We start from the raw sequence: 23,821 nt of genomic DNA, 5'->3' as shown, positions 1-23,821 counted from the left end.
TTCATGCTCTGAGAATCCATACCAGTAATATTGTGTCCCCTGAAATACTTCTGTTGGACTTTATTTGTTAAATGGAAATGACAAATGAAAATAGAAATTTGATGGGGGAAAAAAGTACTATTACTAAGAGAAAAAAAAAATATAAATGTGCAATATCTGGGTAATTGTGCAAAAACTGTCAGAGATAAATAAGATCAACAGTATGATATAGATAATAGAGATAATAATTCCTGTGTACCTGAATGTGTACAAATGGCAAATAAATCGTACCTTATCTTATCTTATCTTAGCTGAAAAAGCCCCAGAAGGCAAAGGGAAACCATATCAGGTTCACACATACAGACAGTACACAGTGCAGTCACTTTAAGTCTTTGTACAATAAATATGTCTGAGGTTTTTTATCGTGCCCACTCTGTATAGTCTTCTATTTTTATGGTTGTATGTGTATGGTTTATGGTTATAGCTTTGTTCTGTTGTTGAATATTTCTCCCTCTTTCCACTTTATTTGCTGACTCTGAGTGCTATGCACAACAAATCCCCGTGTACCTGCACCAAAGGCCAAATAAACGCTTTGCATCTTCACTGACAGTCGCTCTAATACAGGCTCTTCCTCAAAAACACACAAAATGCCAACAAACAACAGCCGAACCAAATGAGAATACTGAAGAAATAGATGAAAACATTTTCTTTGCTTTAAAAATGATGCATAGGCGACAGAAAATAAATCCAGTTTTTAAAGGGCCAGTGTGCAGGAGTTGGATGGAAATGTCACTGAGATGGCAAATTACTATAATTTGAATAACCACATCTCATTCTATGCAAAACAAAAAACACTCACTGATTCACACGTAGAGCTGCACATGTTTATTTCTTGTTATTTTCTTTCTAGGATATAGCGAACAAATATTACCTTTGCCTTGTAGTTTTTGTGATCTGTCACCAGTGATTCATACGACATAACACAGAATCTCCAAACATAGTACGACTACTTTCATTTCCAGAAAAATCCTGGGATGATGATGACAAGTTCAATCTGTGTATCATTTGTTCTTTTCATATTCAATTTGAAAATCCACAATTGGAAAATGAAAAAATGACTCGTTATTTCATTATTCATGTACAAATCAAAAATCAAAAACCGAGTTGTTTTTCATTCTTTCGATTGTGCGTACAAATTAAAAATTGGAAATAAGTAAATGGACCAAATGTGGGGTTTCATGTTGACATTTTTGACATCCGATTTGTTATGACCCAGAAGTTCCTGACTTTGTGTGTTGAGCTGGACAGTCGTAGCTTTGCTAGTATTCTGTCGAACGCATTCTGCGATAATGGTGTGTTATTCAGAGGCAGCAAACGCGTTACTGTGAAGGAGGATGACATGACACCTGAAAAAATGGTCCGGATCTTCCAGGTGTTGTTTAGTCTGATACGGTGCGTCCATGGGAGACAATCGAAGTAGAAGACACTTGGCGGAACACACAAATTTTCAGTGTTTTCAGAGGGAAGTCTACTTGATCCAGGGTGTTTTGGAGCCACCATCTAGTGGCCATCAGTGGTATTACACTACTAGATGTCTCTGCAGTGGCTTCACTTTGGAGCTGAGGTCACTGCCTTTCAGTTCACAAAGTTTCCAGATTCCATCTTCAGTTTTCTACCGCTGAGCATGACACACCGACTGTAACACACACACAAGGGTTATTCCCATATAGAGTCCATCATTTTTCTTTATACGAACTCATGTAAGCGAATCATTTTCTGTGTATTATTACATTGAGCATAAGTAATCAGAAATAAAGAGCCGACTAGTGCAAACATCATGAAGCAATCAGGTGGTTTTCCATCTGTCCTTCCCAATTTCAACTGAGTACATCCAGTCAACTGAACTGAAATTGAACCACACATTTATTGTCCAATACAGAAGCTTTCTAACGTTGAGCCAGTTCCGTGACTGCTTTCCTAGGACCACAAATCATTATGGGCCCATTTGCATTGAAATTTCATGGACTTCATGAGCCATAATGTTCTGCCATAATGTAACTGTGGACATGTCGTCTAGACTGGGCTGATGTCGTGGAACAAACTGTGTAAGGCTGTTAACTTTTTTTTTTTTTCCCCTTTAGTGCAAGTTTTTTTTTTTAATTTTTTTTTTTTATTAGTGCTAGGCAAACATTGTGACAGGGGTAACAAAAAAAATACAAGACAAAACATCTGGCATACTACTTCATAGACTCCAAGGGATACAAGTCCATAGACGCCAGACAAGACAGAAGAGTTCATAGACACATGACACAAGAAAACTGTAAAATGAAATTCAAGAAGTTAGTCAAGAAGCATCTAGGGATGTAACGATATGAAAATTTCATATCATGGTTATTGTGACCAAAATCATTACGGTTATCATTGTTATCGCGGTATTGTTGAAATCGTGCTCAAAATGTTCAAAAAGTACTGATACACACACTGAAATAATTTAATAAAGTTGTATTTAAAAAAAAAAAACTGAACAAAAAAACAAACAAATAACAACACAATGCACATTGTTGGCAGAAACATTCAAATATTACCATGTAAACGTCAAACTTACAAATATGCATGAAAGATGACACCTTATAGCCACTATTTGACCATTTTCCAGATCAAGTTTGAGTTGTTTACGTTTCTTTTTCATAGATAGAACAGAGGTCTCTCTCTCTCTCTGACTTTTCAAAGTGTGGTAATCAAACACGGTTATTATGATAATTAGAGTTTAAACGGTAATACTAACCACTGGGAATTTGACCGCAGTTTATCATTATACCGGTTATCGTTACATCCCTAGAAGCATCTATTGACCATAAATGATTGATAGCTGTGCTAACTGAATGTATGTACTGTATATACTATACCACTGCTGACCTGAAGGAGCTGTCACGTCTGTACTTTGTCTGTTATGTATTTTCTTTCATGTTATGTTGTATGTGAAAAATCGTTTTGTGTGATTATATTGCAGTGGTTCCCAAGTTCCATTTTAACATCATAAATTTCTGACGACCCCAGAACTAAGACATTTTTTTTGCTAAAATTAATTTGCTTTATATCATGTAATAGTTTGCTATACTATGTTGCAAATACAGGTTAATTTTAGAGGACATTTAGTCTATATAATGTCTATTATTGTGGACATTTAGTCTATATAATGTCTATTATTGTGGACATTTAGTCTATATAATGTCAATTATTGTGGACATTTAGTCTATATAATGTCTGTTATTGTGGACATTTAGTCTATATAATGTCTGTTATTGTGGACATTTAGTCTATATAATGTCTATTATTGTGGACATTTAGTCTATATAATGTCTATTATTGTGGACATTTAGTCTATATAATGTCTGTTATTGTGGACATTTAGTCTATATAATGTGTATTATTGTGGACATTTAGTCTATATAATGTCTGTTATTGTGGACATTTAGTCTATATAATGTCTGTTATTGTGGACATTTAGTCTGTATAATGTCTATTATTGTGGACATTTAGTCTATATAACGTCTATTATTGTGGACATTTAGTCTATATAACGTCTCTTATTGTGGACATTTAGTCTATATAATGTCTGTTATTGTGGACATTTAGTCTATATAATGTCTATTATTGTGGACATTTAGTCTATATAATGTCTGTTATTGTGGATATTTAGTCTATATAATGTGTATTATTGTGGACATTTAGTCTATATAATGTCTATTATTGTGGACATTTAGTCTATATAATGTGTATTATTGTGGACATTTAGTCTATATAATGTCTCTTATTGTGGACATTTAGTCTATATAATGTCTATTATTGTGGACATTTAGTCTATATAATGTCTATTATTGTGGACATTTAGTCTATATAATGTGTATTATTGTGGACATTTAGTCTATATAATGTGTATTATTGTGGACATTTAGTCTATATAATGTCTGTTATTGTGGACATTTAGTCTATATAATGTCTCTTATTGTGGACATTTAGTCTGTATAATGTCTGTTATTGTGGACATTTAGTCTATATAATGTCTCTTATTGTGGACATTTAGTCTATATAATGTCTCTTATTGTGGACATTTAGTCTATATAATGTGTATTATTGTGGACATTTAGTCTATATAATGTCTCTTATTGTGGACATTTAGTCTATATAATGTGTATTATTGTGGACATTTAGTCTATATAATGTGTATTATTGTGGACATTTAGTCTATATAATGTCTCTTATTGTGGACAGAGGCAGTAAATCCAGGTGTAGATTAAAGGTCAGGATCTGTCCAGTCAGTCCAGCTGGGATTTACAAGGAGGACAATTAATACTGAACAAACTAGAACTGAAACTATGAATGATGAAAGAGCTGCAGCATCTGAAACTGACCACAGTGAACATGTGACACAAACACAACCACAGTGCTGCAGTTTCACAACCACAGTTTGTCTGTTATGGATTGGGATTGGAAGTTTTTCTTAATTTTTTATCAATTACTATAAATTTCAGGCGACCCCATTTGAATTCCAGGCGACTGCTAGTGGGGTCCAGACCCCAAGGTTGAAAAACACTGTTATATCGTATGTAATTTACATTGACTAGTTGTAAAGATTATTGTAAGAGCCCCAGGAAGAATAGCTGTAGCTATGGTACAGCTAATGGGGATCCGAAGGGGAGGGAAGGGATTAAGCAAAACCAGGACAGGTGTGTACAGAGGGCTATCTACAGATGAGTTTGTGTGTGTGTGTGTGTGTGTGTGTGTGTGATTATTACCTCCACAAAGAAATGGCAGAGGTTATGTTTTCATCAGGGTTTGTCTGTTAGCAAGATAACTCCAAAAATTATGGACAGATTTGGATGAAATTTTCAGGAAATGTTGATACTGGCACAAGGAATAAATGATTCCATTTTGGGGGTGGAATGATCTGGCTTGGTGGAGGTCTGTGCTGTCTGAGAGTGTTTCTAGTTTCTGATTATTTTGTGTGGGTTGGGCGTATTCAGGTGGAGACAGAAGAGGGAATGAAAACAAAACAGACAGTTTAATAAGGAAAAGGGTCAAAGGATGTGAGTATACAAAACAAGAAATCAGTAAAGGCTTTTTTTTAAATAATGGTACAGAAAGAAGATTAAGGGAAAAGAAGAAAGAAAGAAAAAGGAAAAAAAGAGAAGAAAAAACTTCAAAGTCAATAATACCAAATACAGTAGAAGTGACAGGCTTTTTTTCTCTTCCCCTCCTTTTTCCTCCTTCCTCATTATCATTAGGCTGATGGTAAAGGCTGTAAACTTAAGCGATGCAGAGAAGCTGCAGACGTCCTCAGGTCAGTGAGCTCAGTAATAGCTTATAGTCAGAAGAGCACAAAGCAGACAGAGTGAGTCAGTGGAAAAGACACAGAGCAGCACAAAGGCTTAGATTGACTGAGGACGCACTAGTCCTGACTGCGCTGCTGCAAGACACCTTCTCAAATACCAGGTCAAATGTAATCTGTATCTCTTTCTCCAGTCTGCCCTTTAAATAGAAACCACTTGTGGATTAAAGTGAGATCACACACACCTCCACTAGTCTCTGTCTCAGCCTCTAACCTTGCTCTTTTTCTAATGACAGTGCGTGATCAAACAGTCATTGCTGGATTTTTTTTCCGTTTTCACATTTAGTCACTTGTATTTAGTGACGTTCTTCCTTTCTCTTCCTCTTTGAATTCACATTTCTTTTCTTAACCGTTTTTACTCATCGATGACAGTGAAAGATTCGGCAAAAGAATCGGAACTTTAGCTTATGTAACAATGCCCTAACCCAGTGCTTTTCAGCCTTTTTTGGTTCGTGACCCCATTTTAACATCACAAATTTCTGGCGACTCCAGACATTCGACACATAGCCTTTTTTTTTTTTTTTTTTTTTTTTTTTGCTAAAATTAATTTGTTTTGAATCATGTAATAGTTTTCTATACTATGTTGCAAATAAAGGTTAATTTTAGACGACATTTAGCCTATAATGTCCTTTTTGGTGTGTGCTTCTCAGTTTCTCTTAGATGTTTTATCGGGGCCATTTTCTGTTCAGCCTGGTTTTCGGACTGCGTCTGTGTCCGGGCAGGTTGAAGTGTAGTAACGCACCGGTCACATGATCGGTTAATCAGGATCTGCCCTCTCAGATATTATATCCTGCATTTTATTTGAACTGGGTTTTTTATTTTGTAAAAGTGTGTGGTGTTTTAATTGTAATGAAATATATGTTGAATCATTAAAACATTTTTTATTCGTATTTTTTTTAATCAGTTACTAGAAATTCCAGGCGACCTCACGGTTGAAAAACACTGGCTTAACCCATAAAGACCCAAACCTTCTACTGATCTAAACTGTTTAATACCTGTTGATCCACTAATCCTATCAATACATGTCAATAATTGGCGTAAAATACAGTTCTTCATCTTTTCATGGTCATCAGATATGACCCATTTGGACGTTCAGAGGCTCCGTAGTTACCATGGAAACACCACCATCTTCTCCAACATTGATTCACCAGTCAAACCCATGGAGTTGGATCAGTGACAGTGGATGGACACAGTTGTTGCTACATTCAGTTATCAATATCTTTGCTGAAAAAAAATCCCTTTTTTTTTTTTTTTTTCATTTTTCTGTTTTGATATAATCAACTTTGAATTTACTCAGAATTTTCATGAACATCATCATGATCAGTGAATTAAATATAGGAAAATACATAATTTATACTAGGGCTGGACGATAAAACAGTCATGATATATATGGCGTCATAACTTTTCCTTGATAGAAACATAAGACATGACACAATTTTGATAGACTTCATTCATCCATGTTTTCACAGACAGAAGAACAGCCAGTCATAATTAAGTAGAGCTGCACTGAACCATTCACACCAGAGCCACGTCAAGTTAGGTTGACCCACACAGCACAGGCCTAAGAGCAGCCGCAGCATCTTACATTATACATATTTATACATCTGACATTCTTTTGGTACTCAGTGTGTGGACGGCAAAGTAAGATTTTCATTGTACAGGGAGAACTGTTTATTTACTGAACACATGACAATAAAATGTCACTTATCTTAACTTACCTCATCTTTACTTAACTTATAAATCTGGGTCTAGAGGGGATATCGACTAACTCTTTGGTTCTTGAGCTGAAAATATTTTGTAACCACTGCATTAGACACTGAACTCATACAACCACTGAGAAAACCACTGTATTCAAGATGCAGATTTATATAATATGAGGAAAACTGACAACACACACTGGAAACCACTCACATAAACTACTTTCACCGTCGCTCTGAGCCTAAAGACGTCAGGGAAGATCAGATGTTTGGGAAACGAGGAGGAAGATGAGGACAGAATGTATTTGACTTCATCAGGTTGATATTTTCCTATGGTGGCGCCGTTTGTGATGTGGATGAGGACCTGAAAAACCAACCCCGTCCTTTACAAGCCTATTTATATCTACATTTTATATACAGTGTAATGTTATACGGCTGTAGTTATTTATTCCATGGGTTTACGGTATCATGTTGTATTGATTAGCGTACTCTGAGTCGTCATTTGTTTGTGTTTTTTTGTTGCTTCAACAGTAAAAGAAAGACAAAACCTGTAAGTTTATATATTTTATTCCTGAATCCTGTTTATTTTTGCTTTCTGTAAAAAAACTGAGTAGATGTACTTCACCGGTAAAACCTGTCGCAGAGGCTCAGTAGGTTTGGACAGAAGAGTTTGATATTAACATGTCTAGCACTGAGTCCTTTAACCCTTTCATGTATGAAAAAAGTATCTAGATTTTTTTAGATTGATTTTATTTCTCAAAATGAGGCTAAGGTTGAAATTAGGGATGTAAATAGCATCTCCGCTGAAATCTCCCTCCATCATGTCAGTGATGCAATCTCATAAATGCCCATTTCTTCTAAACTGCCCCTCTTCAGATCCATTGATTTTATTTTATTTCTCTGCAGAATTCCTTTAGTTCGACTCCACAAATGTCATTGTCTGTTCTGTATCTAATGGTTCAATAAATCAGTTATTAAGGAATATGACATGTTTTTTTCATGAAGTATAGAAACAATATTTAGCTTTTATTCTTGTAGACCCTATCAAAAGAGAAATTCAGGTTCTCAGGAAAATTGCCACTTATCAATTAATCATTAATCAATCGATAAGGTCAGCCAACTAATTATTAATGGATTAATCAATAATTTGCATTCCTAGTTGAAGTGCATTTTGAGTATTTTAAAGAATATGGTTTTATTAAGAAGATATTTATCCTCCTGAGACCCAGGAAAGTACAAGTTTTGTCTTTTTTTATATTGAATAAATTAAATTAAATAATTGGAAACATCATGATGCAACAGTTTTTTCAGATGCATTTTGTAAAAAAATTCAAAGTGGCTATTGACACAGTACTGTGGCACAAAATATCCGTTTGTCTATTACCACAGAGCCAATCTGCTCCCTCGTTATATCATGTCTAGTCTGGTAACTTACATCCTGAAAAAGTACAGAGGCAATCACATAGTCACTAACATATTGGTCTGCAGTGTGGAAGACTTGGGTTCAATTCCCGGTCGGAGTATCTTTTCAAATGTTTTTTTTTTTTTTTTTTCTTAAGATTTTCAAACGGGGGTGCAGGTAAATCTGACATTGATATAAATCAGCCACTGGGACGACATTCAGAGTGCAGAATTCCACAGGACCACATTACTGAACTGACGCAGAATTGAAGTTACACTACTGCATCTAACATATAGCTCCGCCCACCTTCTCCAGCCTCCAGAGCAAAGAACACCATAAAACAAGATATAGAGTATTTACAACAATAATTCCTATTCTGTGCTATCACCAATTTGTTGTCTCTTCCATCATTTGCCACAGTACTGTGGTAGCAAAATGCACAAAAGAATGAACTGAAGAATATGCCATATATCACCACAGTACTGAGGCAACAAGAGGAGAATGAGTAAAAAAGAAAAAAAAAAGTCAAATGAGTTCATGTAACAGTATCCCTGATTGGCTCTAGTACAAATGCGAACATTTGATTAGTCTGTGGCAATAGACAAACTGATATTTTGTGCCACAGTACTGTGCCAGAGGAGGTTCACTTTATTCTTTATTTTACTTTTTCATTGTACAGCTGAGGGTCTGTAGAGACTGCCCCCATGTGGTTTGGAGAATATTACCTTTAACCCTTCGGAAAGTGAACTTAAACTGTGTCCACAGATATGGACGTCATGCATGAATGTTTAAGCGATCCATAAAACTTTCACATCACTATAATTTACATTTTATTTCATTTTTTTTTGTCCATTCCACAGTGTTCCCTCACACTTATATTTTAATTTCTTCTTTGCATTATTCTGTTTGTGTTCCAGACTAGCTTTTTCTTTTTCCCTGAGAGTCTTCTGTAATAGAGTCCCTCTTGTCTCCTAGTTTTCTCCAGCATCTTTGAACGCAAAAGGTTAAGTTGAACCTCCCACTCAGTGTGGTAGATACTGCAGAGCCTTTGGAGGAATTACTCTGTTCATTTACCGTCCAGATTGCTGTCACATTTTGCTGTGCAGGAGTCGTCTGCCTCCCTTTAAGGGCTTTTACACACCAATTAAAGCAGAAAAGAAATAATTAAAGCAGTTTGTGTTCCTTTGAGCGGTTCAAGGTTGCACTGTAATGCGTTTTCTAAGCCTGTGAGGCAAGAGAGAGGGCAGGAGCTGACATAGGACAGGATGAGGGGTGTGTACGGCGACACCATACCAACCACAACACTGGGATCCTCATACCATAGATTATGATATTAGGATAATTTATTGTCATTGCATTGTACAATATAATGAAATTAAAATACTCTTCATTAGTCATTCACACACACACACACACACACACACACACACACACACACACTTATGCATCTACACTGGCAGATATGAAATAAATAATACAGTGCATACAGTACATGAGACATAAAGTGCAGTACAGTGATAAAGAAAAACAAAAAAAATGTACATCACAATACTGTTAACAAGGGTTTTTATTTCCAGAAAAAAATTAATTACACCAGAAATATGTGCAAATACTAAAATTTTTATTGGAACAGAAGGATCTAATGCTATATCATAAAACTTTGCTCTGTAAGTACTTAGGTGCAGGATTTGGATAAATAAAGATATAACATCCAGTTTTATCAGTACAAAACACACATACACAGATAAATAAAATTCTGTTTTATAGATATTACAGTTGAAGATCCTGCTCAAATGTTCATATTTTATTTTTTTGTGTCATGAATGCATTGTGTACAGTCTCTGAATCATCCAACATCCAAACAGTATTTTTGTTCACTTCCAACAAAGTGACTAACATCTGCCTCTTTCAGACAGTCACAAGTGCTTTTAGGATGCTTGAAATAACTTATTTAACAAAACAGTTTTATCAGTAAAAGAAAAAAAAAATACATGAATGACCTGTAAAATACCCCTGTGAATATAGAAATAAAAGAACTTGCAGGATTCCCCAAAAACATAAACAAAAATGACAACCAAAAGACAAAAATGAAGCCTTGTCTGCATTTGAATAGATACCTAAAAATATACATCCAGTACTATTTAATACTGATACAGTATCGTGAAATGAAATATCATGGAACTGGTATTTTCTTGCAGCTGTAGACAGGATGTAGTTTCCACTGGTGTGTCCTGTCCACATCCCACAATGTCAGACACGACATAAAAACAGTCAAATGACGCCACAGCAGACATGGAGGACCCATAAAGCACCTGCCAGTTTACCTGTCAGCCTCCGACACATATTTGTGCCGCTCTCTACATCTCCCATCCTACCGCTCTCCTCTGTGTGTGTGCCTCCAGTGTCATTTTCCTTCCATTTGACCATTTTTACAAATATAATCATATCTGTGAGCGTCCGGCTGACTCACTCTGCCACTCTCATCCACTCATCTCTGTCTCTCTGTGGTCATTATATGTTTCAGCTTCTACCGCAGTGATGAAAATAGCCAGGAAGACCAAGCAGTTTTATTATTGCTACTAATGTCCCTATGGCACGCAGAAGCACATTTATATATTTTTAAATTTTGTTTGTATATGAAAAGTTGACAAAATATCTTCAACATTACCATTCATGCATATTTTATCTATCAGAGTCCTTTTTGTATTTCTTATTTTAGACATACAAAAGCGTAAAAAAATAAATAAATAAAAAATTAGCATATGAACTGGATACTTACAGTCTGGTATTTTTCACATAAAAAACAATCATAGCGTTACAATACCTCTGGGTTCTTTAAACATTACATGTTTATGCAGAAACTACATAAAACAAAGAAAAAATACAGGGAGATGATGAAGAAGAGGACATTTTTAGAGGAGTGATACAAATTCTGGGCTGCTAGAGGATACAGACTTGATCCATTTGTCTCAAATATGATAAAATTTAGCCCTCTGGATTCTGATAGAGTAGGCAGATTTTTTCCATTTTGAATATTTGCAAGAACACGTTCACATTTTAAGGCCAGAGTGTCAAAAGCTGGCCGCCAAAGGCTCCGATCCAACTCATGGGTTAAATTTATGAAATGCAAAAATTACACTGAATATGTTAACAATAAGGATGTGAAAATCATAGTAGTTCAGGTTCCACATACAGGTAAGTATGATTTCAAGTTGATTGGAACCAGTAAAATACTATCATAATAACCTGTAAATGATGACAACTCCAAAATTCTCTCTGTTTTAGTGTAAAAAGGTCAAATTCCATGAAAATGTTTACTTTTACAAACTATTAGTTTATTTCCAATATGCAACAAAACAAAATAATCCTACTTATGGTGTTTGCAAATGAAACAGATTATAAGAAAACAAAACAACTCTTCTATTCTATTCTATTCTATTCTATTCTATTCTATTCTATTCTATTCTATTCTATTCTATTCTATGCTATTCTACTGTTCTATTCTATTCTATTCTATTCTATTCTATGCTATTCTACTGTTCTATTCTATTCTATTCTATTCTATGCTATTCTATTCTATTCTATTCTATTCTATTCTATGCTATTCTATTCTATGCTATTCTACTGTTCTATTCTATTCTATTCTATTCTATGCTATTCTACTGTTCTATTCTATTCTATGCTATTCTATGCTATTCTACTGTTCTATTCTATTCTATTCTATTCTATGCTATTCTACTGTTCTATTCTATTCTATGCTATTCTATGCTATTCTACTGTTCTATTCTATTCTATGCTATTCTATGCTATTCTACTGTTCTATTCTATTCTATTCTATTCTATGCTATTCTACTGTTCTATTCTATTCTATGCTATTCTATGCTATTCTACTGTTCTATTCTATTCTATTCTATTCTATTCTATTCTATTCTATTCTATTCTTTTCTTTTCTTTTCTTTTCTATTCTGTTCTATTCTTTTCTATTCTATTCTACTCTACTCTAAATCGTCTCATTTGTCCCTGTCTTGGGTTTCAGTACTACAGGCATCAGTCTGCCTAAGCCTTACTACATGGCTGATGAGGATGATGAGCGGCCCTTCATCTGCTCGTTGCCGGTGGACAACGGCATCATGGCGTGCTCCGACGTCCCCGCTCGCCGCGAAGGAGGCAGGGCGTGCTGCCTGGACAAAGACGACGCCCTTTACCGCCAGTCCCTGGGCTTGAGCCCCGAACCCCTGGCCAACGGCAGCGTCAGCGTGGCGGGGCTGTGCGTCAACTGGAACCAGTACTACACCAGGTGCCACACGGGCTACACCAACCCCCACAAAGGAGCCATCAACTTTGACAACATCGCATATGCTTGGATTGTGATCTTTCAGGTAAAACGTTCTACACCATTCAACTGGTATTGCACTCATATTAACCCTTTAATGGACTTCCATTATAACAGGCCATCGAAATTTCCTTTTTTTTTTTTTTTTTTTGCAGTAAAAGTGTCAGAAAATGTCTTTTTTGCCAATTCTTTTGCACATTTTTTCCGGGAAGAACTTAACTTTCAATATCTCTCCATTAATTTTCCATATTATATGTACTAGCGGCATTGTACCCGTGGTGTCATTGTACAATAGCGCCCTCCCATGGTGCAACAGCAGAATTGTACCCGTACGCCCTCCCGTGGTGCAACATCGATCACACAACGATCACACATCGATGGGACACGGGGCGGGGCCAAAATGAGCATTATATAGTAGGATGATAACAGCGTTACAGTAAAAAATAAAATCACACTTGGAATTTTATCATATTTATTATTAATCAACAACTAGTAGTCTGAAGTAGTAGTATTCAGAAGTAGTGTGAATCTGAATCTGAATCATCTGTAAATGAGTATAACAAAACTTTACTTTCAACTGTTTTACATGTGCTGCTCAAACACTGTTTTTTGTCGACAACAGTGTGTCCATATTACAGCTTCTTATTTTTCGTTATTTGTTGTCATTTTTAGTTTGTCTTTTTGTAGACAGAGCCTCAATGAACTATACGAACTGGAAAAATCCTCAAAACTTGACAAAAACATGACTAAACACACAAGTAGAACACTCCAAAACAGCATTATCACTATTATATACAATTATTTACAAGAATTCTTCGCAAAACACCACTAAAATGCTGCTAAAAGTAATAAAAGTCTTCCATCTCTCTCTCACTGACTGCACTGTGCTGCTGTCTGCTCTGCTTACTTACACCCCTCCCTTTCAGCAAATGCAGACCTCTACTGGAATCAAAAGCTCCGAGTCTCAGCTTTCAGATGCCATTTGAATTTAGTCGATAACTGAAGCGGTTCAAGAGTTACGGTCATTCGAGTAACGGTACGGTTTGGTGTCGGAGACAACAGTTCAGATCAACTTATGCAGTCATTTTGATGAGTCTTATGTGTCCATAGTGTGTGTGTCCCAGTGCACAAAAACTGCAGGCTGTATTAGACTTTTTCTCTATGATTGATCAATAGTACAGTCATTTCTCTGCACGACCACCGTCTTGGCCAAACAGTTCCAATCCCACAGCCGTCAAACCCTCAGTGAGAGTGAGCAGCGCAGACAGCAGCAGAGTGTAGTCGGTGAGAGAGAGAGAGAAGATTTTTAATACTATTAGCAGCGTTTTAGTGAGGTTTTAGCGGTGTTTTACCTTGAATTCTAGTAAATAATAGTGATAATGCTGTTTTGGATGTTCTGCTAGTGTGTTTTGTCATGTTTTTGTTGAGTATTTTTCTGTTTTTTGTTGAGTATTTCTCTGGTTTGTGATGAATTCTTGTAAATAATTTTATATAATAGTGATAATGCTGTTTTGGAGTGTTCTACTAGTGTGTTTTGTCATGTTTTTGTCATGTTTTGAGTATTTTTGTGGTTTGTATAGTTCATTGAGGCTCTGTCTACAACAAAACAAACTAAAAATGACTACAAATAACTAAAAATAAGAAGCTGGAATATAGACACAGACTGCTGTTGATGAACAACAATGTGTGAGCACATGTAAAACAGTTGAAAATAAAGTTTTGTTTCGCACATTTCCAGTCATTTCTTTACACGACCACCATCTTGGCCAAACAGTTCCAATCCCACAGCCGTCAAACCCCTTTTGCACAGTTCTCAGAATGACTTTGATCAACCTCTTGTGTGTCTTCCACACCATGTCCCACTTCCTGCCGTTTTTCTTTTCTCACCAATCTGCGTCACTTGATCCATTGTTTCGGAGGCGAAATCCTTCTGAAACCGTCTCCTTTTGTCTCTGCGGGACAGTTCCGGAAGCTTCCAACTGAAATAGCAGTTGTGTTTTTTAATGATTATGTTTTCATTCTATTGTCACTTTTCTCCTCAGACTGACATTTACTTTAATACAGTTACTGCAGATGTTTTGAAAGCTGAGAAATGTGCTGTATGGATGAGAAAAGATGGATTTTGGAGAATGTGGTCACTGAATGCATTTTGTGTGAAGCGGGTGTCAAACTCATTTCTTCCAGGGGCCACATTCAGCCCAACTGGATCAAATGGGCTGGACCAGGAAAGTAAAGGCATCATAACCTATAAATAATGACAACTTTTTCAGTTTGTTTTAGTGCAATAAAAAAACATTAAATTATAAAAAACATTTACAAACTATCCTTCAACAAAAAACATGTGAATAACCTGAAAAAATTTAAATTTGTAAGAAAAATAATTGCAATGTTAGCAATATTATGCCTTGATTAACATTAAAGAATTGCCTTGATTGGATCCAGCATAATACAATGTTTTGTTTTGTTTTTTTGTTGGTTTTTTTTCAGATTCTTTCTTTTTTCTTTTTTTATGGAATGTCTTTTGCAGTGCACAGTGTTTTTTGTTGTTTTTTTTTTTTGTAAGTAAAGCTGTGAAATTCTTGTCCCCTGCAGAGGACAAAAATGCTTTGCTGGGTCTCAGGAGGATATTATTGTAAAAATTTGAAGTTTGGAACAAAAATAACAGCAATTTCTCATTCAAGTTCTCATTTACCCAGGTCATTGTTCTTCTTGGTGGTTCTTCGAGGTTCTAGTTTTGCTCTTTTGAGACAAAACTAGTCCAGTTGACCCTAGAACCTAGAAAAATAGAGTTATCACTGTAGGTTATTATGATATAATTTTACTTTAGATCATATTGGTCTGAATGTGGAACCTGACCTAATATGAGTTTGACACCTTTGATTTTTAATTCATCCCATGGGCCAGATTGGATCTTTTTGTAAGCTGGTTTTGGAATGTTTGAGACCCCTTATGTAGACTTTGTTAGTCCATTATTGAGTTTTTCTGAATGCCAGTCACAAAATAAGGAAAAGAACTGTGAATAACTTCTGATCCGTATGTTGTGAATCTCACAGACAGTTTGTTTATTGACTGTTGGTCATCATCTTTTTCTCTTTAATTGCAGGTGATCACCCTGGAGGGCTGGGTGGAAATCATGTATTATGTGATGGACGCTCACTCCTTCTACAACTTCATCTACTTCATCCTGCTAATCATTGTGAGTTTGAACAACACACATGCACACTTACAAAGGTGTGTTTAGAGCTAGTCGGGTTGTAAAAGTTGACCTGAAACACTGGATGATGTAACTGGTTTATTTTTACCGCTATAATACTTGTCATACACTGTTTTTCACTTTGTCACCAGAAGGGGCAGTCATCTGAAAACACACGAGCTGATATTGTCAGAGGGTTGGGTCATTTCTGAAGTTAGGAGTAACTGAAGTGAACACACGATTACTGAGGTAGCTGTAGGTCACAACTCCTGTTATGTCATTATAACATAATCATAATAGTACAGTGATAGTACATTAAATATGAGCTCTGAGCAGATCAGATTATCAGAAATATTCATAGAATTTTTCCTCCAAATAGGCACTTATAAGTGCCTTGTCCTGCATAAATACTAGACCATTAACAACCGTGTAGAGGGAAGTGGACTTATACACCTGTAGGGGGAGTGGACTTATACACCTGTAGGGGGAGTGGACTTACACACCTGTAGGGGAGTGGACTTATACACCTGTAGGGGGAGTGGACTTATACACCTGTAGGGGGAGTGGACTTACACACCTGTAGGGGGAGTGGACTTATACACCTGTAGGGGGAGTGGACTTACACACCTGTAGGGGGAGTGGACTTATACACCTGTAGGGGGAGTGGACTTATACGCCTGTAGGGGGAGTGGACTTATACACCTGTAGGGGGAGTGGACTTATACACCTGCTGTAGGGGGAGTGGTCTTATACACCTGTAGGGGGAGTGGACTTATACACCTGCTGTAGGGGGAGTGGACTTATACACCTGCTGTAGGGGGAGTGGACTTATACACCTGTAGGGGGAGTGGACTTATACACCTGCTGTAGGGGGAGTGGTCTTATACACCTGTAGGGGGAGTGGTCTTATACACCTGTAGGGGGAGTGGACTTATACACCTGCTGTAGGGGGAGTGGACTTATACACCTGCTGTAGGGGGAGTGGACTTATACACCTGTAGGGGGAGTGGTCTTATACACCTGTAGGGGGAGTGGACTTATACACCTGCTGTAGGGGGAGTGGACTTATACACCTGCTGTAGGGGGAGTGGACTTATACACCTGCTGTAGGGGGAGTGGTCTTATACACCTGTAGGGGGAGTGGACTTATACACCTGTAGGGGGAGTGGACTTATACACCTGCTGTAGGGGGAGTGGACTTATACACCTGCTGTAGGGGGAGTGGTCTTATACACCTGTAGGGGGAGTGGACTTATACACCTGTAGGGGGAGTGGACTTATACACCTGCTGTAGGGGGAGTGGACTTATGCACCTGTAGGGGGAGTGGACTTATACACCTGCTGTAGGGGGAGTGGACTTATACACCTGTAGGGGGAGTGGACTTATACACCTGCTGTAGGGGGAGTGGACTTATACACCTGTAGGGGGAGTGGACTTATACACCTGCTGTAGGGGGAGTGGTCTTATACACCTGTAGGGGGAGTGGACTTATACACCTGTAGGGGGAGTGGACTTATACACCTGCTGTAGGGGGAGTGGACTTATACACCTGTAGGGGGAGTGGACTTATACACCTGCTGTAGGGGGAGTGGACTTATACACCTGCTGTAGGGGGAGTGGACTTATACACCTGTAGGGGGAGTGGACTTATACACCTGTAGGGGGAGTGGACTTATACACCTGCTGTAGGGGGAGTGGACTTATACACCTGTAGGGGGAGTGGACTTATACACCTGCTGTAGGGGGAGTGGTCTTATACACCTGTAGGGGGAGTGGTCTTATACACCTGTAGGGGGAGTGGACTTATACACCTGCTGTAGGGGGAGTGGTCTTATACACCTGTAGGGGGAGTGGACTTATACACCTGTAGGGGGAGTGGACTTATACACCTGCTGTAGGGGGAGTGGACTTATACACCTGCTGTAGGGGGAGTGGACTTATACACCTGTAGAGGGAGTGGACTTATACACCTGCTGTAGGGGGAGTGGACTTATACACCTGCTGTAGGGGGAGTGGACTTATACACCTGCTGTAGGGGGAGTGGACTTATACACCTGCTGTAGGGGGAGTGGACTTATACACCTGTAGGGGGAGTGGACTTATACACCTGCTGTAGGGGGAGTGGTCTTATACACCTGTAGGGGGAGTGGTCTTATACACCTGTAGGGGGAGTGGACTTATACACCTGTAGGGGGAGTGGACTTATACACCTGCTGTAGGGGGAGTGGTCTTATACACCTGTAGGGGGAGTGGACTTATACACCTGCTGTAGGGGGAGTGGACTTATACACCTGCTGTAGGGGGAGTGGACTTATACACCTGTAGGGGGAGTGGACTTATACACCTGTAGGGGGAGTGGTCTTATACACCTGTAGGGGGAGTGGACTTATACACCTGTAGGGGGAGTGGACTTATACACCTGCTGTAGGGGGAGTGGACTTATACACCTGCTGTAGGGGGAGTGGTCTTATACACCTGTAGGGGGAGTGGTCTTATACACCTGTAGGGGGAGTGGACTTTTACACCTGCTGTAGGGGGAGTGGACTTATACACCTGCTGTAGGGGGAGTGGACTTATACACCTGTAGGGGGAGTGGACTTATACACCTGCTGTAGGGGGAGTGGACTTATACACCTGTAGGGGGAGTGGTCTTATACACCTGTAGGGGGAGTGGTCTTATACACCTGTAGGGGGAGTGGTCTTATACACCTGTAGGGGGAGTGGTCTTATACACCTGTAGGGGGAGTGGACTTATACACCTGTAGGGGGAGTGGACTTATACACCTGTAGGGGAGTGGACTTATACACCTGCTGTAGGGGGAGTGGACTTATACACCTGCTGTAGGGGGAGTGGACTTATACACCTGTAGAGGGAGTGGACTTATACACCTGCTGTAGGGGGAGTGGACTTATACACCTGCTGTAGGGGGAGTGGACTTATACACCTGCTGTAGGGGGAGTGGACTTATACACCTGTAGGGGGAGTGGACTTATACACCTGCTGTAGGGGTAGTGGTCTTATACACCTGTAGGGGGAGTGGTCTTATACACCTGTAGGGGGAGTGGACTTATACACCTGTAGGGGGAGTGGACTTATACACCTGCTGTAGGGGGAGTGGTCTTATACACCTGTAGGGGGAGTGGACTTATACACCTGCTGTAGGGGGAGTGGACTTATACACCTGCTGTAGGGGGAGTGGACTTATACACCTGTAGGGGGAGTGGACTTATACACCTGTAGGGGGAGTGGTCTTATACACCTGTAGGGGGAGTGGACTTATACACCTGTAGGGGGAGTGGACTTATACACCTGCTGTAGGGGGAGTGGACTTATACACCTGCTGTAGGGGGAGTGGTCTTATACACCTGTAGGGGGAGTGGTCTTATACACCTGTAGGGGGAGTGGACTTATACACCTGCTGTAGGGGGAGTGGACTTATACACCTGCTGTAGGGGGAGTGGACTTATACACCTGTAGGGGGAGTGGACTTATACACCTGTAGGGGGAGTGGACTTATACACCTGCTGTAGGGGGAGTGGTCTTATACACCTGTAGGGGGAGTGGTCTTATACACCTGTAGGGGGAGTGGACTTATACACCTGCTGTAGGGGGAGTGGACTTATACACCTGCTGTAGGGGGAGTGGACTTATACACCTGTAGGGGGAGTGGTCTTATACACCTGTAGGGGGAGTGGACTTGAATAGAATAGAATGGAATAGAACAGAATGCTTTATTTTCATTATACATACTGTATGTGCAACGAAATGAAGAGACAACTCTCTTGTGGTGTGTAGTACAAAACAGTTTCAAAGAAAAAAGTGTAAATATATGTACAGAATAAGAACAAGCATGCCAACCAACCAAGAAACAGTAGAGATAAATATTTACTGCACTGTGACTTTGGACGGACACTGAGAATATATGTGTACATGCATTCATAGACATGAATGTGGTTAGTGGTTCGAGTATGTGATAAGATTTCATCATGATCTGATAAAAGTTCTAGTTCCACTGCTGATACTGAACACACACACACACACACACACACTTAGTTTCTGAAGTCAACCAGCGTAGACACTTTTAGATTTCCTGTTTTTGTTGCTAAGTTACAAACGAGTGAAATGAAAAGCTGTCACTCCTCTGTCCCCCCCCCGTTTGTTCTGATAGTACATGTTTGATTTCCATTCCTTCATCTGCAGTGAGTGCATGCATGTATGTGTTAATGTGTGTGAACTCACCTGTCAGATACTGTGTGTGCAGGTGAAAGTGTTCTAATGCAGTGTGACTACCTTTACCATACCACTTACCTCCCAACCCACACGCTCCATTGTCTTTTCATTTACACTTTTAAGGCGAGACATGGCAGGTTAAAAAAAACATCGATTTTCATGCAGTGGTCAATTTTGAGATTTTGGGCTAATTTACTCCTTCAGTATGTGTTCTTTCAAGCTGCTATAAGGAAATACATTACATTATACATGAAGATGTTTATTTTATTACAGTTTGTTTACCTCCACTAGTAAGTTTCTCCCAAATTTACCAAGAAATTAGCATTCTAAACGGCAATGCCAAGTTTCATCTGTTTACTGAAGTCTGTCATGTTTGGTATTGTAAAGCTCTGAGTCTCATGCACAACACGATGTCAACTAAATAAGGGCATTTCCTTTCTATCAGGAACCAATCGTGAATATCCAAAGGAGGATTTTATGCTAATGACGAAACCTCATTGGCTACTGGTGGTTTCTGCAAACGTGATTAGCTCAGATGCATCACCTGGTGTACACCAAGGTTATTATCGTTAACGAAAACTAATGAAATGACGAAAACCAGAATTGTAAAAACATTTTCGTTAACTGAAATAAATAAAAACTATAATTACAAGGAAAAAACGATAACTAACTGAAACTGTATTGTGTGTTTACAAAACTAACTAAAACAGATAAAAATGATAGATAAAATTCCCTTAGTTTTCGTCTTTGTCAATATTGGATTGATATGAAATCGATTTATTTTGCTCAAGCAAATTTAGCTGGTGGTACCATAGGGTACTTCATGGTCCGTCAATTCTCGTCACTTTTCGTTTAGAGTCGTCTTCTGGTCCCCACTCTACCTGGAAACATGGAGACTAAAGTTGGGAGAAAGCAGCAGAGTCCTGTCTGGGATTTACTTTTAATATGACGGCGAGAAAAATAGAACATATGATAAAACTAAACTAAAACTAAGCATTTAGACAAAACCAAAAACTAATAAAAACTAGCAAACCTGCTCTAAAAACTCATTAAAACTAACTGTAGTAGAGACATAAAAGTACAAACTAAATAAAAGTAAACTAGAATGAAAAATCCCAAACTATTATAACCTTGGTGTACACTGACACGTCTGCATTTAGCTTACCATGGGGACTTTGAAAATGCCGGTAACACCGCAACTTTCGAGAAAAAGAAAGCAGCCCTTGCCTGCCCATACGCCGCATTTCCACTTCATGATACCCGCTCGGCTCGACTCAGCCGTTTTGCATTTCCATTACATAAAAGGACCTGGAATCTGGTACCCGGTACTAGTGTTTTTGGCATCTACACTACCAGTCCAAAGTTTGGACTCCCCTTCTCATTTAAATGGCATGAGATGGACCTCAGATGTCCAACATGTGCTCAACATCACTGGGAACTCCTTCAAGACTGTTGGAAAACATTTCAGCTGACTACTTCATGAAGCTGATGGAGAGAATGCCAAGAATGTGCAAAGCAGTAATAAAAGCAAAATGTGTCTATTTAGAACAATCTGAAATATAAAACATGCTTTGAGTTCTGTCACACTTTTTAAAACTCCTTAATTCCATGTGTGTTCATTCATAGTTTTGATGCCTTCAGTGAGAATCTACAATAGAAACAAAGAAAAACAAACAAAGAAGCACTCGGAGAGCGCAGACCTCCGCCAAGGCTGATCGGTGCCCCCCCCCCCCCCCCCCCCCCGATCACCACCAAAATTTAATCATTTCTTCCTTATCCCATTTCCAACAAACCCTGAAAATTTCATCCAAATCTGTCCATAACTTTTTGAGTTATGTTGCACACTAACGGACAGACAAACAAACAAACAAACAAACCCTGGCAAAAACAGAACCTCCTTGGCGGAGGTAACCAGGTGAGTCCAAACTTTGGATTGGTAGTGGACTCCATTGAGGTTCCAAAACGGGGGAAGAGATACTAAACCGTGACGTGTAAACACTGCAGACCACTGATTGGTCTGGGAGTTGTCTCTGCGTCATTGCGTTGTCAATGTGCAACCCGCTATTTAAAAAAAAACAAAAAAAAAAAACAGATGTGGAAGTTGACAGTAAATATAGCGGTAGGTTAATCCACATGATGACAGCCCACAAAACTACACTATGGTCGGTGGAGGAGATTCAGACATTTCTGTCCTTGGTGGCCGGCAGAAAAATTCAGCGTGAGCTTGACAGAACAGCACGCAACGAACGAGTTTATCAGCAACTGTGAGAGCAGACGACACAGAAGGCACTGCGACGTCCAGGTACTGTGGAGTCGCTAGTATCCTGTAATGGAAACGGTCTCTAGGAACAGTACCTGGTACCCCAGTGGAGTTGAGCGGGTTCAGCATTAGATTCAGACACCACCCCCCCCCCCCTCTTTGTTGCTTTCATCTCTTCACCCTTTCACTGCTGCCTCTCCTGCTCTCACCTGTTCCTTCTATCTTTAAACATGTTCCCCCATTATGCCTTTCATTCCCATCCATCCCTTCTGTGCCTCCTGGTCCTCATAAACCTCTTTTCTTTTTTATCTCTGTACTCTTGGCTCCCTTCCTTCACCCCCCTCTCATGCCTTCATTTCATCTCCCCTTCCTTCCTTCCTCCCTCCCTCCCCCCCAGTATCTTTCAGAGCTGTATACGAAGCATCACTCATGTATCTGTCACTCTGCTTATTATTCCCAGTCACGCAGAAACACACATGCCCTCGCAGACACGCGCACACATCTGCGTTTGTTGACGCACAAACACCAGAGGACACATTCCCACGCTCTTTTTCCAGATTTGCCTTGGGACATTATCTCCTACATCAGGCCCTTAAAATTGCTTCACTACAGACGATTGGAGATATAATGGCTGACATTTGATGCGAAAATAACAGGGGGTAGGTTCTACTGCAAAAAATAAATATTGAATTAACCCATAAAGACCCAAACAGCCACTGACAACCAAAACCATCTACTGATCTAAACTGTTTAATACTTGTTGATCCACTAATCCTATTAATACATGTAAATAATTGGTGTAAACAGGACAAAATACTTTGAAAATAAAGAAAAAAATAGCCCAAATCCTTGCAATGGGGTATAAAAGTGAACAAAATGAGGAGAAAATGAACAATAAATTTGAAAAATGAGCAAAGTTAATTGTTTTTTAATACCAAGAACCTGCATTTAGCCTTTAACCCTCAACGACTTAAACCATCTACTGATCTAAACTTATTTCATTCCTGATTGTCCAGTCAAACCCATGGAGTTGGATCAATGACAGTGGATGGACACACTGGGGTTATGTTCAGCTAATGAGAGATTTTGCTGAAAATGTACATTTTTCTTTGCATTTAAATGTAGTTGAGTTTGAAGGAAAGTCATATTGTCATTAAATCTCATTTACATCAGTAGTTTGGTGGCTTTTGCAGATTATATCAATGTAAAAATCACACATACCTTCCATATAAACAGATGATTTTTTTGCATTTTTGTTTATTTGAGGGGAAGTGATTTTTTTGTATAAAAAAATGTAAATTTAATACTATTGTTTATTTAACCCTCAAACATCTAA

The 23,821-nt window shown here is 38.7% G+C and overlaps 1 protein-coding gene across 1 annotated transcript in view; it reads left to right on the top strand.

Moving 5' to 3' along the window:
* The window catches only part of LOC115428136 (voltage-dependent T-type calcium channel subunit alpha-1I-like), a 432,180-nt gene that overhangs the window by 104,645 nt on the left and 303,714 nt on the right, over window positions 1–23,821 (top strand). Inside the window, 2 exon segments of the mRNA XM_030146986.1 lie at window positions 12,529–12,846; window positions 15,904–15,996. Of these exon segments, the coding sequence (XP_030002846.1) occupies window positions 12,529–12,846; window positions 15,904–15,996 (411 nt within the window).

The sequence above is a fragment of the Sphaeramia orbicularis genome, chromosome 1 (genome assembly GCF_902148855.1).
Source record: "Sphaeramia orbicularis chromosome 1, fSphaOr1.1, whole genome shotgun sequence".
NCBI lineage: Eukaryota > Metazoa > Chordata > Actinopteri > Kurtiformes > Apogonidae > Sphaeramia > Sphaeramia orbicularis.
This window is presented reverse-complemented; position numbering and strand designations above follow the sequence as displayed.